General features: G+C 35.4%; 1 protein-coding gene across 50 annotated transcripts in view; it reads right to left on the bottom strand.

Moving 5' to 3' along the window:
- CLASP2 (cytoplasmic linker associated protein 2) overlaps positions 1–22942 on the bottom strand; it is a 140940-nt gene that overhangs the window by 61430 nt on the left and 56568 nt on the right. For all 50 annotated transcript variants that reach the window (XM_074312691.1, XM_019727691.2, XM_074312660.1 and 47 more), the window contains 9 exons: positions 22471–22563; positions 17566–17711; positions 15652–15787; positions 8659–8729; positions 7398–7457; positions 6217–6294; positions 5159–5326; positions 2886–2941; positions 1707–1880 (listed from right to left, as the gene is read on the bottom strand). In XM_074312691.1, the coding sequence (XP_074168792.1) occupies positions 1707–1880; positions 2886–2941; positions 5159–5326; positions 6217–6294; positions 7398–7457; positions 8659–8729; positions 15652–15787; positions 17566–17711; positions 22471–22563 (982 nt within the window). The remainder of the gene's footprint in view (positions 1–1706; positions 1881–2885; positions 2942–5158; positions 5327–6216; positions 6295–7397; positions 7458–8658; positions 8730–15651; positions 15788–17565; positions 17712–22470; positions 22564–22942) is intronic.

Genomic DNA, 22942 nt, shown 5'->3' with positions numbered 1-22942 from the left:
ATGTGGGAATCAAACTGGTAGCCTTCGGAGTTAGGAGCACGGAGCTCTAACCACCTGAGCCACCAGGCTGGCCCTCAAATGCTATTTTAATATGGTATATTATGTTGACTGGTTTTCATATATAGAAATAACATTGCATTCCTAGCAATGTAATATTTATAATACAGAAAATTTTTATGAAAATTAAAAGCACTAATCAACCCACTGCTGATAACCTTTGTTAGGTCTTGTCCAGTCCTTCATCTGTGTATAATTTTATACAAAATGATGAAATTATTGTTTGGTAGTCCATATAGCTGATCTTCATGAAAAATATGACTTGTTAATGGCTATGTAGTATATATAAGGATATATCATATCTTAATGATTCCCCTTTGTTACATATCAAAATTGACTCTGATAACATCTATTATGAAAAACATGAATATTCTTTTTTGTTTAACATAACTATCCATAAATATTGGATTACTAGATCAAAATTCTGCACACTTAAAAGCGAAACTGCCACTCAGAAAAAGTGCTCCATGATCAATTCACATTAGCACGTTTTAACCACTCTTTATCGATGGTAGGCACTAACTTTAACTTTCTTGTTATATTTACAAGTCTATCAATTTGTATTTGTTTGATTACAACTGAGGTTCAACATTTACTCTGTTGTTTTGGGGCAATGCTGATATATGCTTTTCTTGATATATGTAGAATATTTTTCTATAAAAATAAGCTCATCTGTTCCTCATACATTTCAGCTTTTTCTGTAGTACATGGCAAAAACTTTTTCCCTTTTTAGTTTTAGACACTTAGCTTCATCTTTTCACACTTAAGATTTAAATCTGAGGAACTCTTCCCTCATGGGTTTTTGGCCCTTATGTTTAGCAATTCCTTCTCCAACCTGAGATTAGATGAATACTCAACAACCATGTTTTCATCAAGTTGCGTTATGTTTTTGTTCAACATTTTAGTCATCTAGAATACATTTTTATATGGCGTGAAACACAGTTCTAACTTAAATATGTACCAAACTTTAAGCCATGTGTCTAAACACCATTTACTGAATAATTTATACTTTCCTCATTGAATGCAGCTATGCCAACTTTATCATGTACGACATTCATACTAAAATCTCTAAAATCTCGTTCCAATCATCTGTCTGCCTAGTGTTCTACCAGTGCTACTGAAGAGAAAGAAAAATGAAGCCCAAAACAGGGATAAGCAATTTGGATAACCAACCTCAAACTTTAAAACTGATGGACACAATAAACTCTGAATAGCTTTGGGAAATAAAAGTTTTCAGCTTTGATTATGATTAAGTTTTGCAATTTCCCCAGATCCCCAATAGGCTTTAACTTCTTGGTAAGGGAACAAAAGTAGGAGAAAGAACAAAGAAGCTGGATACAAAACCAATGCCCTACCCAAACTTCCTTAGTAACCAGAGGCTGGATGTGGCAGTAGTGCAGAGCTATGAAAATCCTATAGGCAAATTATGGAATCAAGAATTGTTCTTTTGATCAACATGATTAGCAGAATGACAAAAGGGAAAAGTGGGAACACAGCGGCTTACATATCTCAGAACTATGTCTCAAGTATAGAGTCATATTAAAATGTATGGACTATGTTTAACTGACAAGAATAAAATAAAGATGATTCTGACTTCCCTGAGGCCAGGGAGAAAACACTGTTCAGTTTCCCATGACTTGCTGCCTTACCTAGTGATGCATAGGAACCTGGATTCAGGGCGCCTGCACCTAAGCGCCCACTTCGCACAGACTGCCCAGCAGCATGATGTGCCTTGGCACCCGCAGCAGCATTCACATCAATGTCACTTCGTGAACGCTGCAGGCTTCCGGGAAGGGAACTGGGTTTGCTGCTGCCCGCTGATACTATGGAAAAACAAAGCAAAGGTAACCTATATTATTTATATTAAGTGTAAAAATTATGTGAACTTGAAGCCACCAGGAGCTAAGCCATGATGACAAATAGTCAAAAAAGAAGCAGTGGCCAAATGGGCACTCGAAAGGAGTTTATAGTATTTTAAAGTCGAAATGCCTCAGTTTCAATCTTGTTACAACTAAATCTTCTTGGACAACTTTCTCAATATTTCTCTGCCTCATTTTCCTCTTCTGTAAAATGGGAAAAATAACTATACTTTGTAAAATTTATACGATTGTTTTGTAGATACAGATATTCATGACTGACTCACGAAAATGAAGCACTGTACAAGATAAATAGATGGCAACAGTGAGATTTTTTTACTATCAGAAAAAAGCAAGGAGGACTAGTATGGGAGTAGGGTTATTTAGAAAAAAATGCAGGTTCTGCTACTCTTAGGCACTGTAAATTAAGCCATTAAATTTCTGGTCTTTAGTTTTTAGCTGTGACCCATTAATAGGCTGTGAAATCAATTGAGTGAGTCATGACAAGCATTTTAAAGAAATTAAGCAAAACAGAAAACAGTACATCATAAGTAAGGGTAAATAGTGCTTCATTCAACTTCATATTATGGTATATATGTATACGTGTATACAATAAACTACATACTATATATATATTGTATGCATAAGATTGTATAGACTACATTGTATATATGGTGTACAAATACAAGTACAGCTGTATATGTGTGGTATTAGATTATTTTATAAAATAATATTCTCACTGTGGGTCAATCAAGAGTTTAAATGTTTAAAACAGTTTAAAAGCTACATTTTGAAAGCTTTAAAAGCATATAAAACAGTTTTAAAAAGCTAAATGCAATATTTTAAATTGTTTTGATGTGACCCACAGCGAGAAAATTATTTTACATAGTAACTTTTACTTCTTTGATAAAGTTGCTTTTACTTTATTTACTAAATAAAATGCTATGACTTTTAATTAAAAAGGCAATTTACCTCTTCCAGCTACAGTTGATGGGTTTGCGGTAGACCATTTGGAAGAAAAAGGGCGACTGCAAGGTAAAAGGAAATACTTTTAGTAAGAAGATGTAATTTATTACTCCTCTGATAACAATTACGGAAATGATACTGAGTTTTCTACAGAGTTGAGAAGTACTTCTAATTTTAAATTTCCTTTTACACATCACTTTACCACAGTTGGTGTTACATATCAATGGTATCTCAACTAGCTGTGAAGCAAAAATGAAAATAAAGACTACAAACTCAACAGAGAAAGGGGCCAGTTTGCTGTTGTTCACTCTGGCCCTCAGCACACGTTATAGGGCTCACCATAGAGGACTGAATAATAGCACTCTCCAACACTTGTATTCCAAGGTATTTTACTTAGAGAGAGGTTGTGTTATTACCAGCACACAGGGAATTCAGTGTAACCAAAGCCTGTCTTACCTAAGTCATAATGGTTGTGGCCCTTTGTAACTCATGCGGTTACCATATATGTATCACACTACCTACAGCAGTGCTATTCAGTGTGGGGCCACAGAAACAAGGCTGAGAACTACTGCTGAGGATAACATGTGTGATTAGAGAGGAAAGCAGCTCTAATCATCTCAAAGACATTATTTATCTTTAATTACAACAGTACTCTGCAGCCCATACATAAAGAATATATCAAGTAGGGACGGCCGGATAGCTCAGTTGGTGAGAGCGCGGTGCTCTTAACAAGGTTGCCGGTTTGATCCCCACATGGGACACTGTGAGCTGTGCCTTCCACAACTAGGTTGAAACAACTACTTGACCTGGAGTTGATGGGTCCTGGAAAAACACACTTAAATAAATAAAAGTTAAAAAAAAAAAAAAAAAAAAAGAACGCATCCATGTAAATAAGGGAGATCTTGAAAGCATATCTATAAATTGTAAAGGTGGTGGAAAGAGAGAAGCAAAAACATCAGGCTAATGAAAAATATTCTTTAGATTATTATCAAATAGTAAATTTGTAGTTAAACGCAGTATTGCATTATTTTTATAGCTGTCCCCTAAAATTGGTACCTTATTAGACTGAAGCAGACCACTTCGAGGTTCACAGAATTTAAAATTGTTTATGTTTAAATGTGTTATACTATAGTAAGATAAAATATCTTGTTTAAATCCTTGCTACTCAAAGTATGATCCATGGACAAAAAACACTGACATCACACAGGAGCACATAAAAAAATTGCAAAATCTCAGAACCCATCCCAGATATACTGAAACAGATTCTGCATTTTAACAAGATCTTCAGGTGCTTCATATGCACTTTGAAGTCTGAGCATAGTAAATAAAAGTAAAGGGGAAAAAGCAAACAAGCTCAATGGAAGTGAAGGACTTATTACACATTTAAAAAAGTTTAGCTAGGTAATTATTTCCACAATAATTTTTTGAAATCAGATGCTTTTATTCTGAAAACTTACAAGTCACTGAACTTTAGTACAGCACTCACAAAATCCTGTGAGTGCTTCCTTGAATTTTGCCCTCTAGGTGCCTTATTTGCCTCACCCTGGTCCTAGTTCTGCATCAGAGAGCTGCCAAGGCAACTGATAATCTTTGTGAGATCAAAGTCCCAAAAAGACAGAAATTACGAAGAGGTAAGCTCACATTCTGTGAGCTGCTCTTCCCTGGGGAAATCTGCAGATACTGTGGCCACTGCTAGGGAGCCAAGAAGGCATCTGAGATGTTAGCAATCTCATTGAAAATAGGGTTAAGGCTGCCAAGCCAGTAGGGTTGGAGGTAGCCAACATAATGATGAGAATGGAGTTACAGATAAATGAGTCAGATACTAGATAATATTGCCCCTTGAGGGATTTGCTGAAATCTGGAGCTGTGCAGGAGGTGAGGAAAGCAATGGAGTTTTTACTGCCTCAGAGTACTGAACATGACTGTGGAATCTCCATGACAATTCCTCCATCATAATGACCTACAAATGGGCTACTTACTGTATAAACTATTTGGGGAGTATTAAAAAAATGAATATAAATCAGTGCTTCCCAACCTTTTTCACAGACGTGAACATATAGAAACAAAATCTGAATCACAAAAACTTTACTCAGAGAGAAGAAATTACACCAGCATGTAATTCAACCCTTGAAACAACAGACCAGAGAAAATAAGTACATTCAAATCATTCTTTTCAAGGCTTTAAGTGCAAGCAAGCAGATATTCAACGATCCAACTTAAGAAACTCTAGGGAAATGGGTAGAGTAAGAAATCAATAATTATCACGTATATGACCTTACTTGAGACTTTCCTGTGAGCTGGACGAAGACCTGTCTGATTGTGGAAGAGATGCTACACTGCCAGAACTCTTTAAGTAAGTTTGAAGACTCTTCTGATAAGGTGGCTCAAGGGAATTATACAATGTTTCAGCTTCACCAGGAAAATGGTTTCTAAGACCCATATATGTCCTGTAAAACAAATGAACAAACAACAAAAAAGGAAAAAAAGCACAATGTAATAGCTTTACATGATTAGACATTAACAGTAAAGTGTGTGCATTCAAGAATGAAGATGAGCATGTAGGTTTTAATACATCCATTATATATCAAGTGAAGGCTTTCTAAATTTAACAAATTTGGGTGGAATGATGGCATGCTATTGAGAAAACAGATCTCAGTTCAAAACATTGCTGTGATCCTTTATGATTCATGTGTCCATGGGACACCCCCAAATCTCCAACCTTAAGTTGTCAATCTAAGGAGATGTTGCTTTTGCAGGATCATTTTAAATACCGGGGGTGCCAAAAAAATGTATACAAGTGGACACTTTGGTCACCATTGCTGAAGCAGTAGTTCGCCTATAATCAGAAGTTTCTGGATGCTTATGGTAACCACTCTGAGCACCACTTGTAGTTGCAGAAGTCAAACGTGACTTGTATTCATCTTTTGTTATCCGTATATATTCAGAATTACAATTTTAATAGTTTTTTCCTTTCTTAAAATGTGTATACATTTTATTGGCACCCTCTGTATTAGAAAATAATGAATACCAACTGCCTCACACAGTATCGTGTACATAACATGTACTCAACAAATGATAGTTACATTTATTCTCAATGAAAGTGAATGTCATGATGGAATAGAAGGAATACTGATGATTATACAAATGACAACGTGAAGAAAACTATTAGATATATAGTGCAGATTTAATGGAGAAAAATTAATCTCACTTTTACTAAAGAGCTAATCAAGTACAATACTTGGGAAACTTCTGGTATTTTCATTCTCCCAACATAATGCCTTTCAATGAAAAGACCAAAGTGTGTTTAAACTGTCACAAAAATGTATTACAGACTTACTTTCTTGCCTCCACTCTGGCCTCAGCATCAGCATCATGAATTCCCTTTTTAATAGTTTCAACCAAGACAGCTGCATGTCTATAAAATAAAATATCTTTAGATTCATGTGTAAAACTATGTATTTCACCACAAATGATACTTACTGCCTATGTGTTTACACATCAATCACAAAGGGGCAGAAGAGGTAAAAAATTAATTACTGCACAATAATAAATCTAAGATTGGAAGATTTTCTAATAATCTACTTCATACATTTCATTCACGTATAATTTCCGTCTGGCAAGTCAAACATTATAAACCTGAAAACAATTATTTTTATATGAAATCCAGATAATGTACAAATATATAATAACCAAATTTAAAAATTTTAGTGAATAAAAAATAAACTGTGAGGTTCCTTATTAACACACCAATGTAGAAAATGATTTGCTAGTAGTATCATCAGTTATAATCTGACTAATAGTAGATGCCACAAACGAACTTAAAGAAAACTGGAAATTATATCATACCTGTATTAAACAACAAATTCTACTTTAAAAAAGGGGGGGGGGGCTATGAACAAATTTAATGATTTCCATTAAAATGGAAAATCAGCAACATATTCAACATAAACGCAGATATATCCCAAACTTCAAACTTGAAACCAATGAGAAATACAGTCATGCAAAAAGCCAGTGACCAACCAGCTGCCCACATTTTCCTCTTGTTCATCTCAGAGCTACATTAAACACTGCCCAGTATATTACCTAACCAATGACACCTGATGTGGAGAAAATTTGCGACATCATTTTTTTTTTTTTTTTAATCTCTCTCCTCTGAAAGGCAGTGCCTTCCATCACTCTATCTTAAATCATTCATTACTTGATTAACTGCACCTCACTAAACCTATCTCACATGACTAGAGATACATTTTTAAGTTTTTGCCCTATTTAACCTGGAGTATCTTATATGATTCATTCTACCTAAGGGATCCTCAATCACCCTACAAAGAAGAAAAGAAAAACACACTATTTATAGTACAACGAATAATATGAGGATCACACTACAGCTTTAAGGGAAAACTAGTACAAATAACTTTGAAGGCAAAATGAGAAATAATGCAAAACTAATACCATTGACATCTAAACAATCAGTAACAGTGGGGAGGGGAGGGAGGAGAGAGAAGGTGAGTCACTGCATACCTTTCCAATGAATGAGTCTGCCACTCTTGTAATAATAAATCTAAAAATTCAAATGAACGCCTGAAAAATAGAAGTTAATTATAACTAAATGTTATGCTATATTAATTTATAACAAAATGCTAATTAATACTTTCTTCTATAATATTGCATTTTGACCCCTGAATTACAGTATAATCGGCCCTGTATCCACAGGTTTCATATCCATGGATTCAACCAACCATGGTTTGAAAATATTCACACACACACACACACACACACATACAAAATCCCAGAAAATTCCAAAAAGCAAAATTTGAATTTGCCATGCACCAAACACTATGCTGAATTCACACAAATGAAATGATGTGTAGGGACATCGGTTATATGCAAATACTATTCCATTTTATATAAAGGACTTGCGCATCTGCAGATTTTGGAACCAATCTCCCACAGATGTCAAAAGACGACTCACTGTTTTTCGATATCTTAACTGTAGAATACTTAACTTATTTTAAGGCTCCAACTATTCCTATGGTCAATAGTTCAAAAAGATCGTTAAGAATTCCCCAGGAGTTTAACTTAAAATGCTTGTCAAATACAAAATTTAACAAATTTCATTTAATTTAAAACATACTTACTTACTGTGCACTAGAAATTGAAGATATACAGTAGTGACCAAGAAAGATGTGACAGATCTTCTATTTCTACAATTTGTTTCCTTAAATACACCTGTTTGTGTGTGTGTATATACATTTTTAATCAGGTATTTGTGTATTTTCTCCTAAGCCCTCTAGTTCTCAACTTCTTCAACTGCCTCATTCTTGAGCTTCTCTTCTGTCTAGGCATCTAACGACACAGTTCTGCCGTTTTTCCTTATTAACATTTTTTCTCCACCTGTCTTTAAAACAGGTGCTCACCTGGTTGTTGCAGATCTCAGCCTACTTCTCTTCTATAGTCTTTACTTGCGCAACATCACCTGTACCCATATACCTGACTACTAGCTATGCTCCACATCTAGTCCTGCATCTCCAGCATTTCCTCAATTCAACTGTTAAGTTAAACCAGAAGCCCAAATATACCAGAGTTTAATATGATAAAACTGAAAAACGTGTGGGGGGGGGGTCACAAAAATTGCTTCACTCATTTTCCCTTATATGACATAACAAATTTTATTAAGATTTCTAGCAGGAAAGAAATTAATAACTAATTATTGTACCAAACTAAAAATTAAACATAATGCAGTATTAAAACTATACCAATTTTATTCTCCCCTAAAACTTACCTTCTCACAGGAACTGATTTTGATGTGCAATTGCTTGTTATTAAAGGTATAAGTCTGGGTACATGAGTATGCTGAAAAAGATGTTTAGAAAAAGTTGAAAAATAATGTAAACTTCACATAATCCCTTCTTCTATTTGCGTTACACTCAAGTATTTAGTTACATTAGTACAGGATGAAAAGATCATAAAATCAGATTTTGAAACAAATTAAGATGAATGAAAACGGTTTCCCAAATGAAAACAAGAGTAATGATGACATAGTTTCAGAATGACAGGCGTGACTGTAGTATTATATAATGAAGACAAGCTAAGTGTACAACTGCAGAGAACTGTTTTAGGACAGTGTATGTTTTGGGAAGGAAGCCCTGAGATGGACTAGGAATGTATCCGTCATATTTTCTGAAGTAGCATGACTCCTGCTGGTAGAAGACAGTAACTGCTATGTAATCAAAGTAGGTAATCGGAGTGAATCTACATACATACCTAACTATAGGGAAAGCACTTTGAAATGGTGATTTTTTAACTGAACTTTCATTTTGGCTGATCCATATATCTCTAAAATTCAGGTAAAGTTCAACAGACATAATCTTTTGACTTCTACTAGTAATTCTTATGCTCTTTAGTGAAGTAAACACTAAAAAGTTCAACATAGACATAAGAATAAAATAGCAACCTAAGTATACATATCTGATGCTTTGAATCTCTATTTTTCTTCTTAGCTAATGGTACAGGTTGGGTTACCTAGGAAGAAGGAGCTTAGCACGTAGGATATTAAGTGCTTCTCAACACATCTTAATGGATGAGAAGGAAGCAAGAGTGGGAAGAGGAAGAAATTGATCTCTGTCTGATATGGTCCAAGGATATCTCTGCCCAAAACCATAAGGGAGCTGTGGAGCTAAAACGGCCTTTCAGAGAAGTCTCAAATTGGTCCAAGATGGCCAAACCTTTACACTTCCACATCAATCAGTTCCTGGATGTGGAACATACTGGGAAGGGGCAAACCCTTGGGAAAGGCATCTAGCTCTCTGTAGCTGAGAAACCTGAAGAGGCTGGCAGCTGAAGGCTGTGTGCCAATAGCGATTCAAGTATGGGGGAAACAAGTTTTCCACTGAAGGAGAATGTCTGTGTCCCATCAGCGTCTGCCTCAGCTAACTCAACCAAAACAAAACACTGTCTTCAGCTTCTTCAGAGGGAAACCACCCATAGACCTGAAGCGGTTCAAGAGAATAATGCAAGAGAGTGCTAACCTGTGTGCTACTCAACTGCTACATTCAGCATGGAAGGGCTCTGTGGACCTGCTCTCCTAGAACACCCAAAAGAATTCACTCCCCAAACATTACTATAAAGTTAAAGCCTAAGGAGATGCCCTAGCCACAACATACTACCATCACTCACCTACCATTCTCCTCCTCTCTCTCATCATCTCCCCTAGACCCTACTGCTGATTAACCCACATCCAACACAATGGCAGGGATAGGGAAAGAGTATAACCTAAGTACTGCTAAACCATATTCAGGGAGTGCTGTACCAAAGCAAAATAAAAAGTGGCCTTCACAATTGCAGATGAAGCATTCAAGCAAATACTAAGTCAGAACAATTTAGACTTTAATTTATTAATATGAATTGAAAACTGAAAAAAACACACAAAACTTCTCTAAAATTAAAAAGAGAATTAGGAATCAAATAGAGCAATCTAAGAAGGTAGTCTCCTAGGAAACAAACAAAATGCACAAAACAGGAGATAACATGAAACAAACAAAAACACCTGACGTGTATTTTCAGTGAGATGATAGAATACTACACCAATAACATGGAACAAGCTCATGAAAAAATGAGAAATTTGAAAACAATTAAAGCCTAAGAATGGAAAAATGGGTACTATTAAGTAAATGAAATTTAATGGAATTTTTCCTAAGGGCATATACAGCAGTATGACAAGAGACAAAAAATTATCTAAGAAATGATAAATGATATTGAGGGTTCCAAAATCTGTATAACAAGAATAATAGAAGAAAAAAACATGGCCAAGAAAAGAAAAGCAATAAATAACCAATCCATGGCATTTAACATAAATTTAAGAAAAATTCATTTCAGTCAGAAATCCTTACCCATTGTGTAAGGAAGGCACTCAAGATAGTTGATCTACTCCTAGAACTACTGTGGGGAAATTTCTAACACAAACAGACTATTTTATAAAGCTTTCTATTTTTTTTTTTTTTCTATACAAAGATCAAATGGTATCTTATTTCTTTGAGACAACATTAAAAACTTAAAAAACAATTCTGAGGGAAATGCAAACAATTCTGAAGGAAAGGACTGTGAACCTAAAATAAAGTCCAATTTTTCAGTTGTTGTGTAAGGGTAAAAAAAAGCCATTTCGAAATATGCAAAGACAAATACAAGTGAAAATTGAGAACACACTAAAACCTAACAAAAATTATCCAGAACCAATTAAAAAATAAGAAGAGTTTATTAATAAAAACTGGCCACGAATGAAAGCAATAAAAACATAGTTAATATCAACTGGTGAACATGAAAATGTTGTTCAATTTAATTTAATGGTTAAGGGAAAAATATAACACGAATGAGAAAATGTATACTTTTTCAAAGGCAGGGGAAGTAAAACAGAGATTTTATTCTTGACACCGACAAAAAATAAGGAATTTCTCAGAAAATAAGAAACAGGTAAGAAGAAAGCACAATGAACAAAAAACCGAAAAGACTGGGGGGAAAAACTATTTCAACATGGTAGCAGTAAAAAATTTTGACCATACACATAAAGTACACAAAGCAAGAACTGTTAGGAAAATGAAATTGACAAAAACTAGAATCAGAATTTGCCAAATGAAGCTTTTTAAAAAATGAGACCATAAGAATTTGAATAATATAAATATCAAGCTAGATGTAGTGATAAACGCAGTACTCTATTGTACTTTGCAAATGAATTCCATATTTTACAAATGCTACAGGACTACTAATATAAATTTATGATGTACTAGGACACCAATAAAATTAAAATCATTTACCGAAAAAGAGTACAACTAAGTTGTCTAATCAAAATGTCATAAAATTATAAAATGGTGACAAGAACAAAAGAATGATCTGAAAATGCAAACAGTATCATTATGTAAGTCAAAGAGGAAGTTGAAATGGGAATTACAAATGACTGAAATATAAAGAGACTGTGGTAAATCTAAATCATTAGGATGCTATCAATAGTAAAGTCAAAAGAAAGACTATACGGTCAGATGGCTCAGTTGGTTAGAAGGCGAGCTCTCAACAACAAGGTTGGGATGGTGGAATCCCAATTCCCATATGGGATGGTGGGCCGTGCCCCCTGCAACTAGAGACTGAAAATGGTGACTGGACTTGGAGCTGGACTGTGCCCTCCATAACTAGATTGAAGGACAATGACTTGGAGCTGATGGGACCTGGAGAAACACACTGTTCTCCAATATTTCCCAATTAAAAAAAAAAAAAAAGGAAAGCCTATAACCCTTTAATAGTAAATGACAAAAACTGGACAAATTATCTAAGGATACACCACAAAAAACTAGAAAAAAAGAAAGAGAAGTAAGCCAACCCAAGTCAAAAAGAAATTAAGAAACTTCAGTATAGAAACTAAATTAGAAAAAAATTAAAGAACCCAACTGGAACCAATAAAACTAAATTGTGACACTTAAAAAAGGGCCATGACAATGCCTATAGAAAGTGTAAAAAAAAAAAAAAAAAACCAAAAATCTGAACATGTAGTATTACAAGAAGAAAAAGTGATAACATAAGCACAGTGCTAGAGACTTTTTTTTTAATTAAGTGAATACAGTATATAACCTTATGTCAAAGATTCTTAAAATATGTATGAAACTGATATTTTGAGAAAATACAAATAACCAGCAACCCTTCAAAGAGTTGTATGTAAGAAGACACAGAATCTAAAACATTAGAATTGTTTTTAGATAACTTCTAAGGTCAGAAAACCCTAATAAAAGAACAGTGTAATAACAAAATATGTAAAACAGGAAATATAAAAATTCTACAAGACTTATTAAAACAAATACCAAAATCTAAACTAAAATATTTGCAAACTGAATCTAACAGTTTCATAATATACACTGGCCAAGTAGAATTTAGTTTATGAATGTATAATGGATAAATGAGAAGAATAATTTCAAAAGCTATTAAAAGGATATTTGATAAGATTCTACATCTATTCCTCATCAAAATATGAATAGAAGGAAGTTCCGATAACCTGATATAGAGTATCCATAGAAAACCACACCAAACATCATATTTAAAGTACTCCCATTAAACTCAGAGATAAAACAAAGATCTCAAAAATTCCCACTATTTTTCAACACTGTTATGAAGTTGCCAGACTTAGAGAACCTTAAAAAAATATTAAAAGAGAAAAAAAAGGCCATCTTCATAGACAGATTCACGTTATTTTTAAATAGGCATTGCATTTTATTGTGGAAAAAAAAAATCCTTCTTGTAGAGCAGTCCTTTCTGTAACAGAAAAGGACAAACTGATCAAAGAAACTGAAAAGGCATTTAAGGAAAAAAACCGACCCATCTATTTATGAAAATTTACTATATAAAAATGGTGGCATTTCAGGGAAAGACTGAACAACAATGCACTACATGCCATTGGGTCAACCTGTTTTGTATTTCGCGGGTGTAAATAAAATTAAGATAGCTATATTTAACACAGAAATAAAATCCAATTAGATCTAAACCTAAGAAACAAAATTTATATGAGAGTTTTAAACAACTGAATATTTTTCTAATTCTGAAATAGACAAGGTCATTTTAAATACAACAGAAACCACAAAAAGAACATTGTCTCAACACATAAAAATTTAAAAGTTCTATATATAACAAACAATAGCTTAAACAATATTTGAAGGATTGACAGACAGTAGAAAATGTTTACAACATACATAAACAGAATTAATATACTTACAGAAAAAGGCCTTAGAAATCAGTGAGTGAAAAATGCACAAAGACTATAAACTGGGAATCCACAGAAGAATAAAGAAAAAATACCTAACATCTCTAATAATCTAACAAATGCTAAGTAGAATGTGAAATAATATTCCATTTATTAAACCGTAAGACTTTTAAGAGACTGTTGGTACACAATGTTGGAAATGGATGGAGAAAAAGGACTCCATAAATTTCAGAGAGAAGAATGGTGAGGACAATTCTCTTGATGTAATCTCCTTTAATAGAGAATAGATTTAGAGATTAAAAAAGATTATCATATGTATAAAAAAGGGAAGCTACCCAAGTATGTGAAATTTAAAAAGCAAGTTAAAGACATCATAAAAATGGCGGCATGAGGTGAGCCTCCTGAAATCTCCCCTGGAATTTACAACAGATTGAACAACTATAACTCCACAAAGGACTCCCTGCGCAGCAGACAGGCAAGACTAAGAGGTGCACTACTGAAATCATCTAAAGGTGGGCAAATTGTGTGTGTGGGGGGGGGGAAGGGGAGAAGGAAGAAGTGAGGTGGGGCACACAGGCACAGGACGCAGACCTAGCTCAGTGCTCCCAGTTCACTGCATCCCGGAATTACCGCAGCTGTGGGAGAGGTAAGACCTCGGACTGCCAGGGCTCCGCTTAAGGACTTTCTGACTCCATCAGAAAGAGCAAGATAAGAATAATGGGCATACCAGAAGGAGAAGAGAGAAGGGAACAGAGAGTATATTCAAACAAATAGTCAAGGAGAACTTCCCAAGCTTGTGGAAAGAACTGGATCCTCGAATCCAAGAAGCAAATGAACACCTAGTTACCTCAATCCCAACAGGCCTTCTCCAAGGCACATTGTATTGAAGCTATCAAAAATTAACAACAAAGAAATAATCCTCAAGGCAGCCAAGGAAAAGAAGATGGTAACCTATAAAGGAAAGCCCATTAGATTATCATCAGATTTTTCAGCAGAAACTCTACAAGCCAGGAGGGAGTGGAACCAAATATTCAAACTATTGAAAGAGAGAAATTATGAGCCAAGAATATATATCCAGCAAAGATATCCTTTAGATATGAAGGAAGAATAAAGACCTTTCCAGACATACAGAAGCTGAGGGAATTTTCTAACACACGACCTGCACTACAAGAAATACTAAAGGTGGCTATTCGACCACCATCAACAGGGACAATTTGTAGCAACCAAAACATAAAAAGGGGGAGAGTAAAGGCCTGAAACAGAATATGGGAAGGAGAAAGTAAGTGTGCTGAAGAAAATGGGATATTCTAAACATCAAACTTTCTTTTACATAAACTTAATGGTAACCGCACACAAAAAAAATCCAGAACTGAAATAAAGTAATAAAAGAAAAACAGAGGGAAAAATCACAGAATACCACAGACAGAAATAACAGACAACAACAAAAAGGCAAAGAAACAATGGAGACACAGTCTTACAAGAAAACCAATGATAGAATGATAGGAAATCCTCACATATCAATAATCACCCTAAATGTAAATGGACTGAACTCACCAATAAAAAGGCACAGAATAGCAGATTGGATCAAAAAACTAAACCCAACCATATGCTGCCTCCAAGAGACATCTCTCAGATACAAGCACAAACATAGACTCAAAGTGAAAGGGTGGAAACTGACACTACAAGCAAATGGTATCCAGAGAATATTTCTGTCATCTTTTACCACTGCCTGTAACATTTTTACTGTTTTACATTTGCCTGTTACTACTTAAAACATGACTACCTGCACACACATGCACACGTACCTGCATGTGTATATTATATTCTGTATGCAAGCATATTTACTTTGTAATTGTCTGTATTATTCAAATGTTCTAGAATAACTATAATAACAATGTAGAGCATTTATTATCAGAAAAGTAATTCAAAAGTGAGTTTTTTCTTGGGGTTAAAAATATACCAATGATTTATTTAAGTACATTGGAAAAAAGAGGGGGTACGGTAGGAGGGAGGAAGGAAGACAGAAGAACAGAGAGAACCTACCCGAATGATGAATCTGATTGCTGCACATCCAGAAGTTGCCATGACTTTTGCACTATTGGGGACAAGATTAAAAAGCGTAGGTACAATGGCTTCAGCGCCATGGTCAAACTTGTTTCCCAGAACTGTTGAAAGATGGCTACAAAGGAAGATAAAACATGTTTTTTCAAAAAACACTTTAACAGTAAATATAGGCAGGACTATGTAACTTTAAAATATTCTTTTACTAAATTAATGTAAAATTTTTATTTTAATTGGTTCTAACCGATTAAACAAAAAAGAGAAAGAAAGGGAAAACAAGAAGAAAGAAAGGGAAGTACAAATAGAGTATTTCCTTCCTTTTCACATCTTTTACCTGTCTAGTCCAAAGTTGAAATTTGGCATTTTAACATGTATTTGCAATGGCTCTTGGAGAAGCTATCTTACCTCAGAATTTAACCATTAGCATGAATGGCAAAACATTCAGCTCTGATTGCCCTGACCTTTATCTTTATCCATCGGTATTTCCATTCTAATGCCCAATATACATCTTAAATTCAACATATTTTATAAACAAATTCAAAATCTTACCCAAATCAATACTCCTCTGGACATTCTCTATGTCTATTAACGGTGCCACCACTGTTTTAGTCACAAATACTCCCTGATGTCTTTGGAGTAGGATTTCAGAATTCTTGAATGAAAATACAACTCTATGATACTCTAATTAGTTTGGGGGATCCTAAGGACACCTGTCTTCTCTTTACAAATTTGTAGTTAAAAAACTAATTCAGCTTTTAATTGTACGATTTTAGTTAAAACACTTAGGAAGAATGTTGTGATCACTCACATTTCTGACAATGCTTGCAGTATTGGTTAATTTCTATATATTTATCTTACTTCAAATACAAGGTTGGGATACAGTTAGATCCAAAAAGCAAGCTCTTTCTTGGTTCAAAGAGAGACTCAGACTTATTTACTAGTGTTCAGTTATACTTTATTTTCCAATTGTCTAAACTCACAGGCAAAAGGGAACCTCTAAATCAGAAGCAGGGAGGTGATTGGTGTGCCTGGATTTTGTTGTCTTTCTTTAAAGAGTGTGAGTTTTGTGCTAGTAGGCAGGTAATGCACCCAAATCATCTTCATTTTTATAAGCTTACTGAAAGGGGCAGAGTCTAGAGCAGCTAACTAACTTTACAGCTAGTTTAATACTATTCTTATACAGTGGCTTTTATTAAATATATAAAAATTTATTATAGATTCTTGGTTTTCTGCATGAATAATTATATCATCTGTTAATAATGGAAGTTTGTTTCCTTTCTTGAATCCCCATAGTTTTATATCCTGGGTTATTTTTTCCATGTTCTGACTAGAACATTTGATTCAATCCTGATTAGAAATATTAATAATAGGCATCGGTATTCCCTATCTTCAAAGGAATGCTCATACAACAATATATAAAACAAAATTATAGTAGTGGCAAAAGGTAGTTAAATGTTCTACCATTCTTGAATTTTGGAAAAACATAAACATATAGGTTTATATTTTGATAAGTTAATGATGCAGTTTACAATTTCAGAATAACTGCTAAAATATCAGAAATAGAGAGCTTAACATCCAAATTAGTAAAGAGAAAAATTGAATATAGCCAGTTCTCAGATCCATTCACTTTCTGCTTATATTCATAGACTTAGTGACCAAAAATCAACTATTAGACTTTACACGTACAAACACATTTTAACATTGGTATAAAGTGCTGTTAAGAAAAAAAAAATTTTAAGTTACACAAATTGAATCCTTATGTATAATAAAAATGATTTTTGAGTCATGTATATGCTTTTGGGTTACCCTGCTATACTGTTTTACTTAATGAGTCCTGAATCTATGAGTACAAAATTCATTCATAAAAAATACTTATCACTAAAAGAACATACTTACGCTACAGTAATGCAAGCTTCTCTAACCACCTGGGATCTAAGATCCTTAGCTGAAAGTTTAAGTGCTCCATCCAACAAGCGTAAATGTTGGAAAAAGCAATCATACTGTGCAGCTCCAGCAACAAGCAACGATCGAATTTTCTTAAGCTGAAATAAAGAGAATTTTCATTATTGACAAAAAAGTGGCAGTGTAAGGAAAAATAGCTATCTAAATGTCATTATTTGAACAAAATTTAATAAATAACACTTCACTATTTTTATATAAATATATTCAGACATTTTAACAGCATTAAATGTATTTTAAACCAAAAAAAAGCTTTCTGAAAGATTACAGATTTAGTTGTAAGCATAACAGATATGTAACGTATGAATAGATAAGTAAATTTTAAGTTTAAGAAAGTCCTTTTATTATTGTGCTAAAATACACGTTAACATAAAATTTACCATTTTAAAGTATACAATTCAATGGCATTAAGTACATTCAAAATGTTGTGCAACCACTACCACTATCTGTTAAAGAGGCTATTTTTAAAAGGTCCAATTTTTGGAAACTATATTTCATCCATAAGCACCAATATAGAAGCAGAAGGACCAACCATTATGCCATCACCATGTTAATATTTTCACAATATCACACTTACTTTTTGAAACAAATAGCTTTCTCCCTATTTCAATACCTTTAGCCTTACTTTTTAGTATAGGATTGTCAAAATGTTTTTCCATATAAACACCAGACATGCCTAATAAAATGAAATGAAATTTTATTAGGCATGTCTGCTGTTTTATTTCAATCAAAAGAAATATCCACAGGTGCACATCTACGCTCACACATATTCAGAAGCTAAAAGTTTATCTATCATACCTATTATTATGTATAATTTCATATTATATTCTGAGGTTTTCTAAATTTTTCAAGACATCTTTCAAATCAAATCAAATAAAGATAAAGGGCATAAAAATAAAATACTTATGAATATTAGAAAAGATTTGAGGGGCGGAGATGCTAAACAGGCTGACTCCAAACCCATGAGTAGGAGTTGAGTATCAGAAGGTTCCCCATGAACAGTGAGAGGTTCTAGTCCCACACAGGGCTCCCAAGCCTAGGGGTCCATTGCTGGGAAGAGGAGTCCCCACAACACCTGGCTATGAAAATCAGCAAAGATTCCACCCATCCTTGTGAGATGGAAGGTAGCTGGAAACCCAGACGTCCTCTTAAAGGGCCTGTGCACAGGCTCACTTGCTCGCAGGCACTCATCCTGGGCTCCAGCAGAGGGGCGACAACTCCAGAGGCACCAGAGACATACAGGGAAATACTGAGTTGTGTGGATTCAGGGAAAGGGTTGGAGGGCCAGCTGCTAATATCCCTGTGTAGAGCCTGCCTCATGTGTAGCCTTCGGGTGGGCACCATCTTTCCTGTGTTAAGCCCTCCCCCACATGGCTAAATCTGAGACCACACTGGCCTGGTGAACTCCATGCGCCCCACCCTGGTGATTCCCTGGGACACTGCCCAGCTCTTGAAGCATCACTGAGGCACGCTCAGCGACTGGGTAGCCAGCCCTGCCCTGCACACTCCAGGAGGCTTTTCCAGCAGCAGATGGCCCATGATGGCTTGTGCAGCCACCTGGGATACTTTTGGTGGCAGGCAGTCAGGTACGGCTCATGATGTAGCTTTTCTTAGACAGCTCTCAGAAATTTGTAGGCCAAGGCAAGTGGCAGCTGGCCTCAGCAGTCTCTGGGCATTTTGTAGAGTGGACACAGGCTCAGCACTGGCCCAAGAAGTGAATCTGCATTAACTTTATGAACACCACCTGCCCCACCTCAGTGATTTCCTGGAACCCCACCCCACCCAACTTGCAGTCAGCACTATGGCAACCAGCCTGCCCTGTGAACCTAAGGAGGCTCTTTCAGCGTCTAAGCCTTATGGGCAATGGGCAGGTGGCAATATGCCTAGAGGTGCCCTAGGCCTTTTTGCTAAGCTACCCCAGGCCTGATACTGGTGGCAGCTGGCCTTGGTTAACAGTGTGCCCACCCCCACATGCCTCCAGATCCAGCACAGGCAGCAACCAAGCACATATAGCTTTGTAGCTCATACCAGGTAGCCCTGGGCTGGTCACAGGCAAGAGCTGAACTTGGCCTACATAGAAACCCCTTCCAAGAGGCACCAGAAACAACACAGCTGGAGGCTGGCTTCAGACCAAAACAGAGCTCCACCCGATTCGCCTCACAAGCAGTACACCCAAAGGGTAGTCTCAATAAGCATAAGAACCCACTGGGGCGAATCCCCTTCTGAGGGTTCAGCCCCCACACAGTGGCTCATATGCTATGGGGGTAGCCAATCCTCACAGAGGAGAGTCAATCCCACCCACCGACACGCCAAAAGCAATGAAGGTTCAACTACAACAGGAGGATACACACAACACACATAAGCAACACTCCTGGAACACACAGTACAGCTAGCTGATCAGAGAGACTGTGCCACTGGACCACATAGAACACCTACTATATAAGGCCATCTGGTGAAGACTGAGAGACATAGGAGATTTACCTAATACATAGAAACAAACACAGACAGGCAGACAAAATGAGGAAACAAAGAAACATGTCCCAAATAAAAGAACAGGAGAAAACTCCAGAAAAAGACTTAAATGAAATGGAGGCAGCCAACCTACCAGAGACAGAGTTCAAAACACTGGTTATAAGAATGCTTAAGGAACTTAGCAAGAATTTCAACAGAGATAGCAAGCATACAGAAAGATACAGAAATCACAAAAAAGAATCAATCAGAAATAAAGAATACCATAACTAAAATGAAGAGTACACTAGAAGGAATTAACAACAGATTAGATGAAACAGAGGACTGAATCAGCTATTTGAAAGACAAGGTAGCAGAAAACACCCAATTGAAACAACAAAAAGAAAAAGAACCCAAAAATTTTTAAAGAAAAGATATATAATCTTAGGGTGTATGGAGAAGGGTAAGTATCAAGCAGAAGAGAAGACAGAAGGCATCTAAACAAGATTAACTAAAAACAAAATAAAAATCATTTAATGTGGTAGAAAAAATTACCTACAACATACCAGTACGATACACAAATAATAATAAAATTTAAAAAACGACAAATTAACCCAATATTAAACTGGGCAAAATAAATATATGAAAATCAACCTTACTAGTGATAAGCAAATGCAAATAACAACAAAGAAACATCATTTTCCTCCATTAGACTGGCAAAAATTATGAAAACCCAATAGCATCAAGTACCAGAAAGAAAACAGATGTTATTACTCTAAGATTATGAATGACTAACACCTTTGTTCAAAATATTTTGGCAACATCTACTGAGATAAAATTGTATCTACTCTTTACCCAACAACCTGTTTAAAAAATTTAACCCAGAAAAATGAAAACACCATTATTATAAATGTGTGTGAGGATGTTTACTGCAATATTGTTCAAATAAAGAAAAAAAGTTAAGTCCATCAAGTGGGAAATGCTTTAATAAATTATATGGTACTTTTTAACTGAGGAATATAATAATACATAGTGCACCAAATGGGCATGATTTGTTAAGTAAAAATGCATAGGTTACTAAGTAATGTATCTAGTATGATGCATTTGTTTTTTAAAAGGGGTTTGGGAAAACAGTTTTCATCTTGTCATGTATGTTTGAATATATATATATATATATATACACACACACACACATATATAGAAAAAATATACTGCAAAATGAGAATATTTGCTTCCTTAATAGGGAGTAAACTATTAACTTTTTAAAAATAATCTGCACTGTTTCATTTACTGCGATGAACCTGTGTCACTTCTCTAATTAAAAACATTAAAAGACCACCTGTATTTCTAAATGAATTGTTTCAAGGTAAAACAAAAAATCTCAAGTACAAAGATTGTGTTTTATACTGACATTTAATTTGTCACGTTTCTCCATAGATAACCTGTGACAGAGATCTTTCTTGTATCAGACTAATCTCAGAGCTGAAGGAAAAATAGTAAACCCTATTTAACAAATCTGGAGCAACATATTCTGTTAAAATATTTTAGTATCTTAAAATATGCAGACTTCCTATCAAAGAGAAGAAAAGCTGAAAAATTAGCTTTTGCTCATAGTGTCATAAGGGCCAGTGTGTCAAAAGGTCGTATTTGATTTATTAATCAAAATGGAAATTGGGAGCTCTCAGAGCAGAAGAGAGTCTTCAAATGGAACACCTTCTCTGTCTTCTTGAGGACACTGAGGTACGCATTTGGTACCTCAGATGTAAATTGGGCAAATTCACAAACTTTAAAATATATAGTCCTTTGTTAATGCAAATATCATTTAAAAAATTATCAAATATTTTCTCAAGGAATTTAGGCTGAATAATATATTCTTAAATCAAGGATACCAGATCTTTTACAATCATGGGTGAAAAATATTTATCACATTAAGAGAGAGATATGTGAGAAAAGAAAGAGAAAAAAGCCAGACAAATGGGCATACTGTTGCGAATTTACGTCAATATTATGAAAATATTGAGCATGCAGCCAAAGCGAACTGCTTCCTGGTAAACCTTCTAAGAACTGAGAACAGTACTGATGAACCACTACTAGCTCCACAGAGAGGCCATGGCCCTGAGGCATCAGTGAAGCTCACACTTCCCTAGTCAGTCAACAAGTAGCACAGTGGAGAGATTCACAAATGGGTGAGATAGCCAAACAATAAAAACTATCTCTTACATCAGAAATGTCTATCATTTCAGTACATTTTCCAGAAAGAAATGTTACCTATCAGACTCTATTTCGTAAATACCTGAAAAACCAGATATTACTATTACTGAATTTCCATGTTTTTTAAAAAGAACATTGAAACAAAGAGGAGAGGGATTAGAAAATAAAACATAAAAAACTTACTGCATTGGCACGCTGATCCCAGTCATGTTTGTCATCTGACAAAATTTCCCTGATTTTATTTAATGTTTCTTCAAGTTCTCGACTAGAATAGATCTTAAAGAAAAGATGTAAGATTATGTTAATATTTCTTACCATAAGCAGTATCAAAATTATGCTCTGATGTTAAAAATCATCTTTCAAGTAATAAGGTTTGTTAGGTCAGCTACGGGCATGGTCAAAGCGGCCAGGAGCCAAGTCATAACCCTCTGCCAAGTCAGACCCCTCCCCGCATGATGGAAACTGGGGCCCCTAGCGATTCCCAGAAAAGGCAGCAGACCGCTCATGCGATAAACAGCTCTGGATGCAGTGGCTCGCGCCCGATCTGCGCTGGGGGGGGGCCTGCTCATTTGCCACCTCACTCAGCCAACCCCTACCCAAAAAAATCGCATATATGCCTCCCTCACTCTGCCCTGGGCGCGACTTCACCGGCCCC

The sequence above is a fragment of the Rhinolophus sinicus genome, linkage group LG10 (assembly GCF_036562045.2).
Source record: "Rhinolophus sinicus isolate RSC01 linkage group LG10, ASM3656204v1, whole genome shotgun sequence".
Taxonomy (NCBI): domain Eukaryota; kingdom Metazoa; phylum Chordata; class Mammalia; order Chiroptera; family Rhinolophidae; genus Rhinolophus; species Rhinolophus sinicus.
This window is presented reverse-complemented; position numbering and strand designations above follow the sequence as displayed.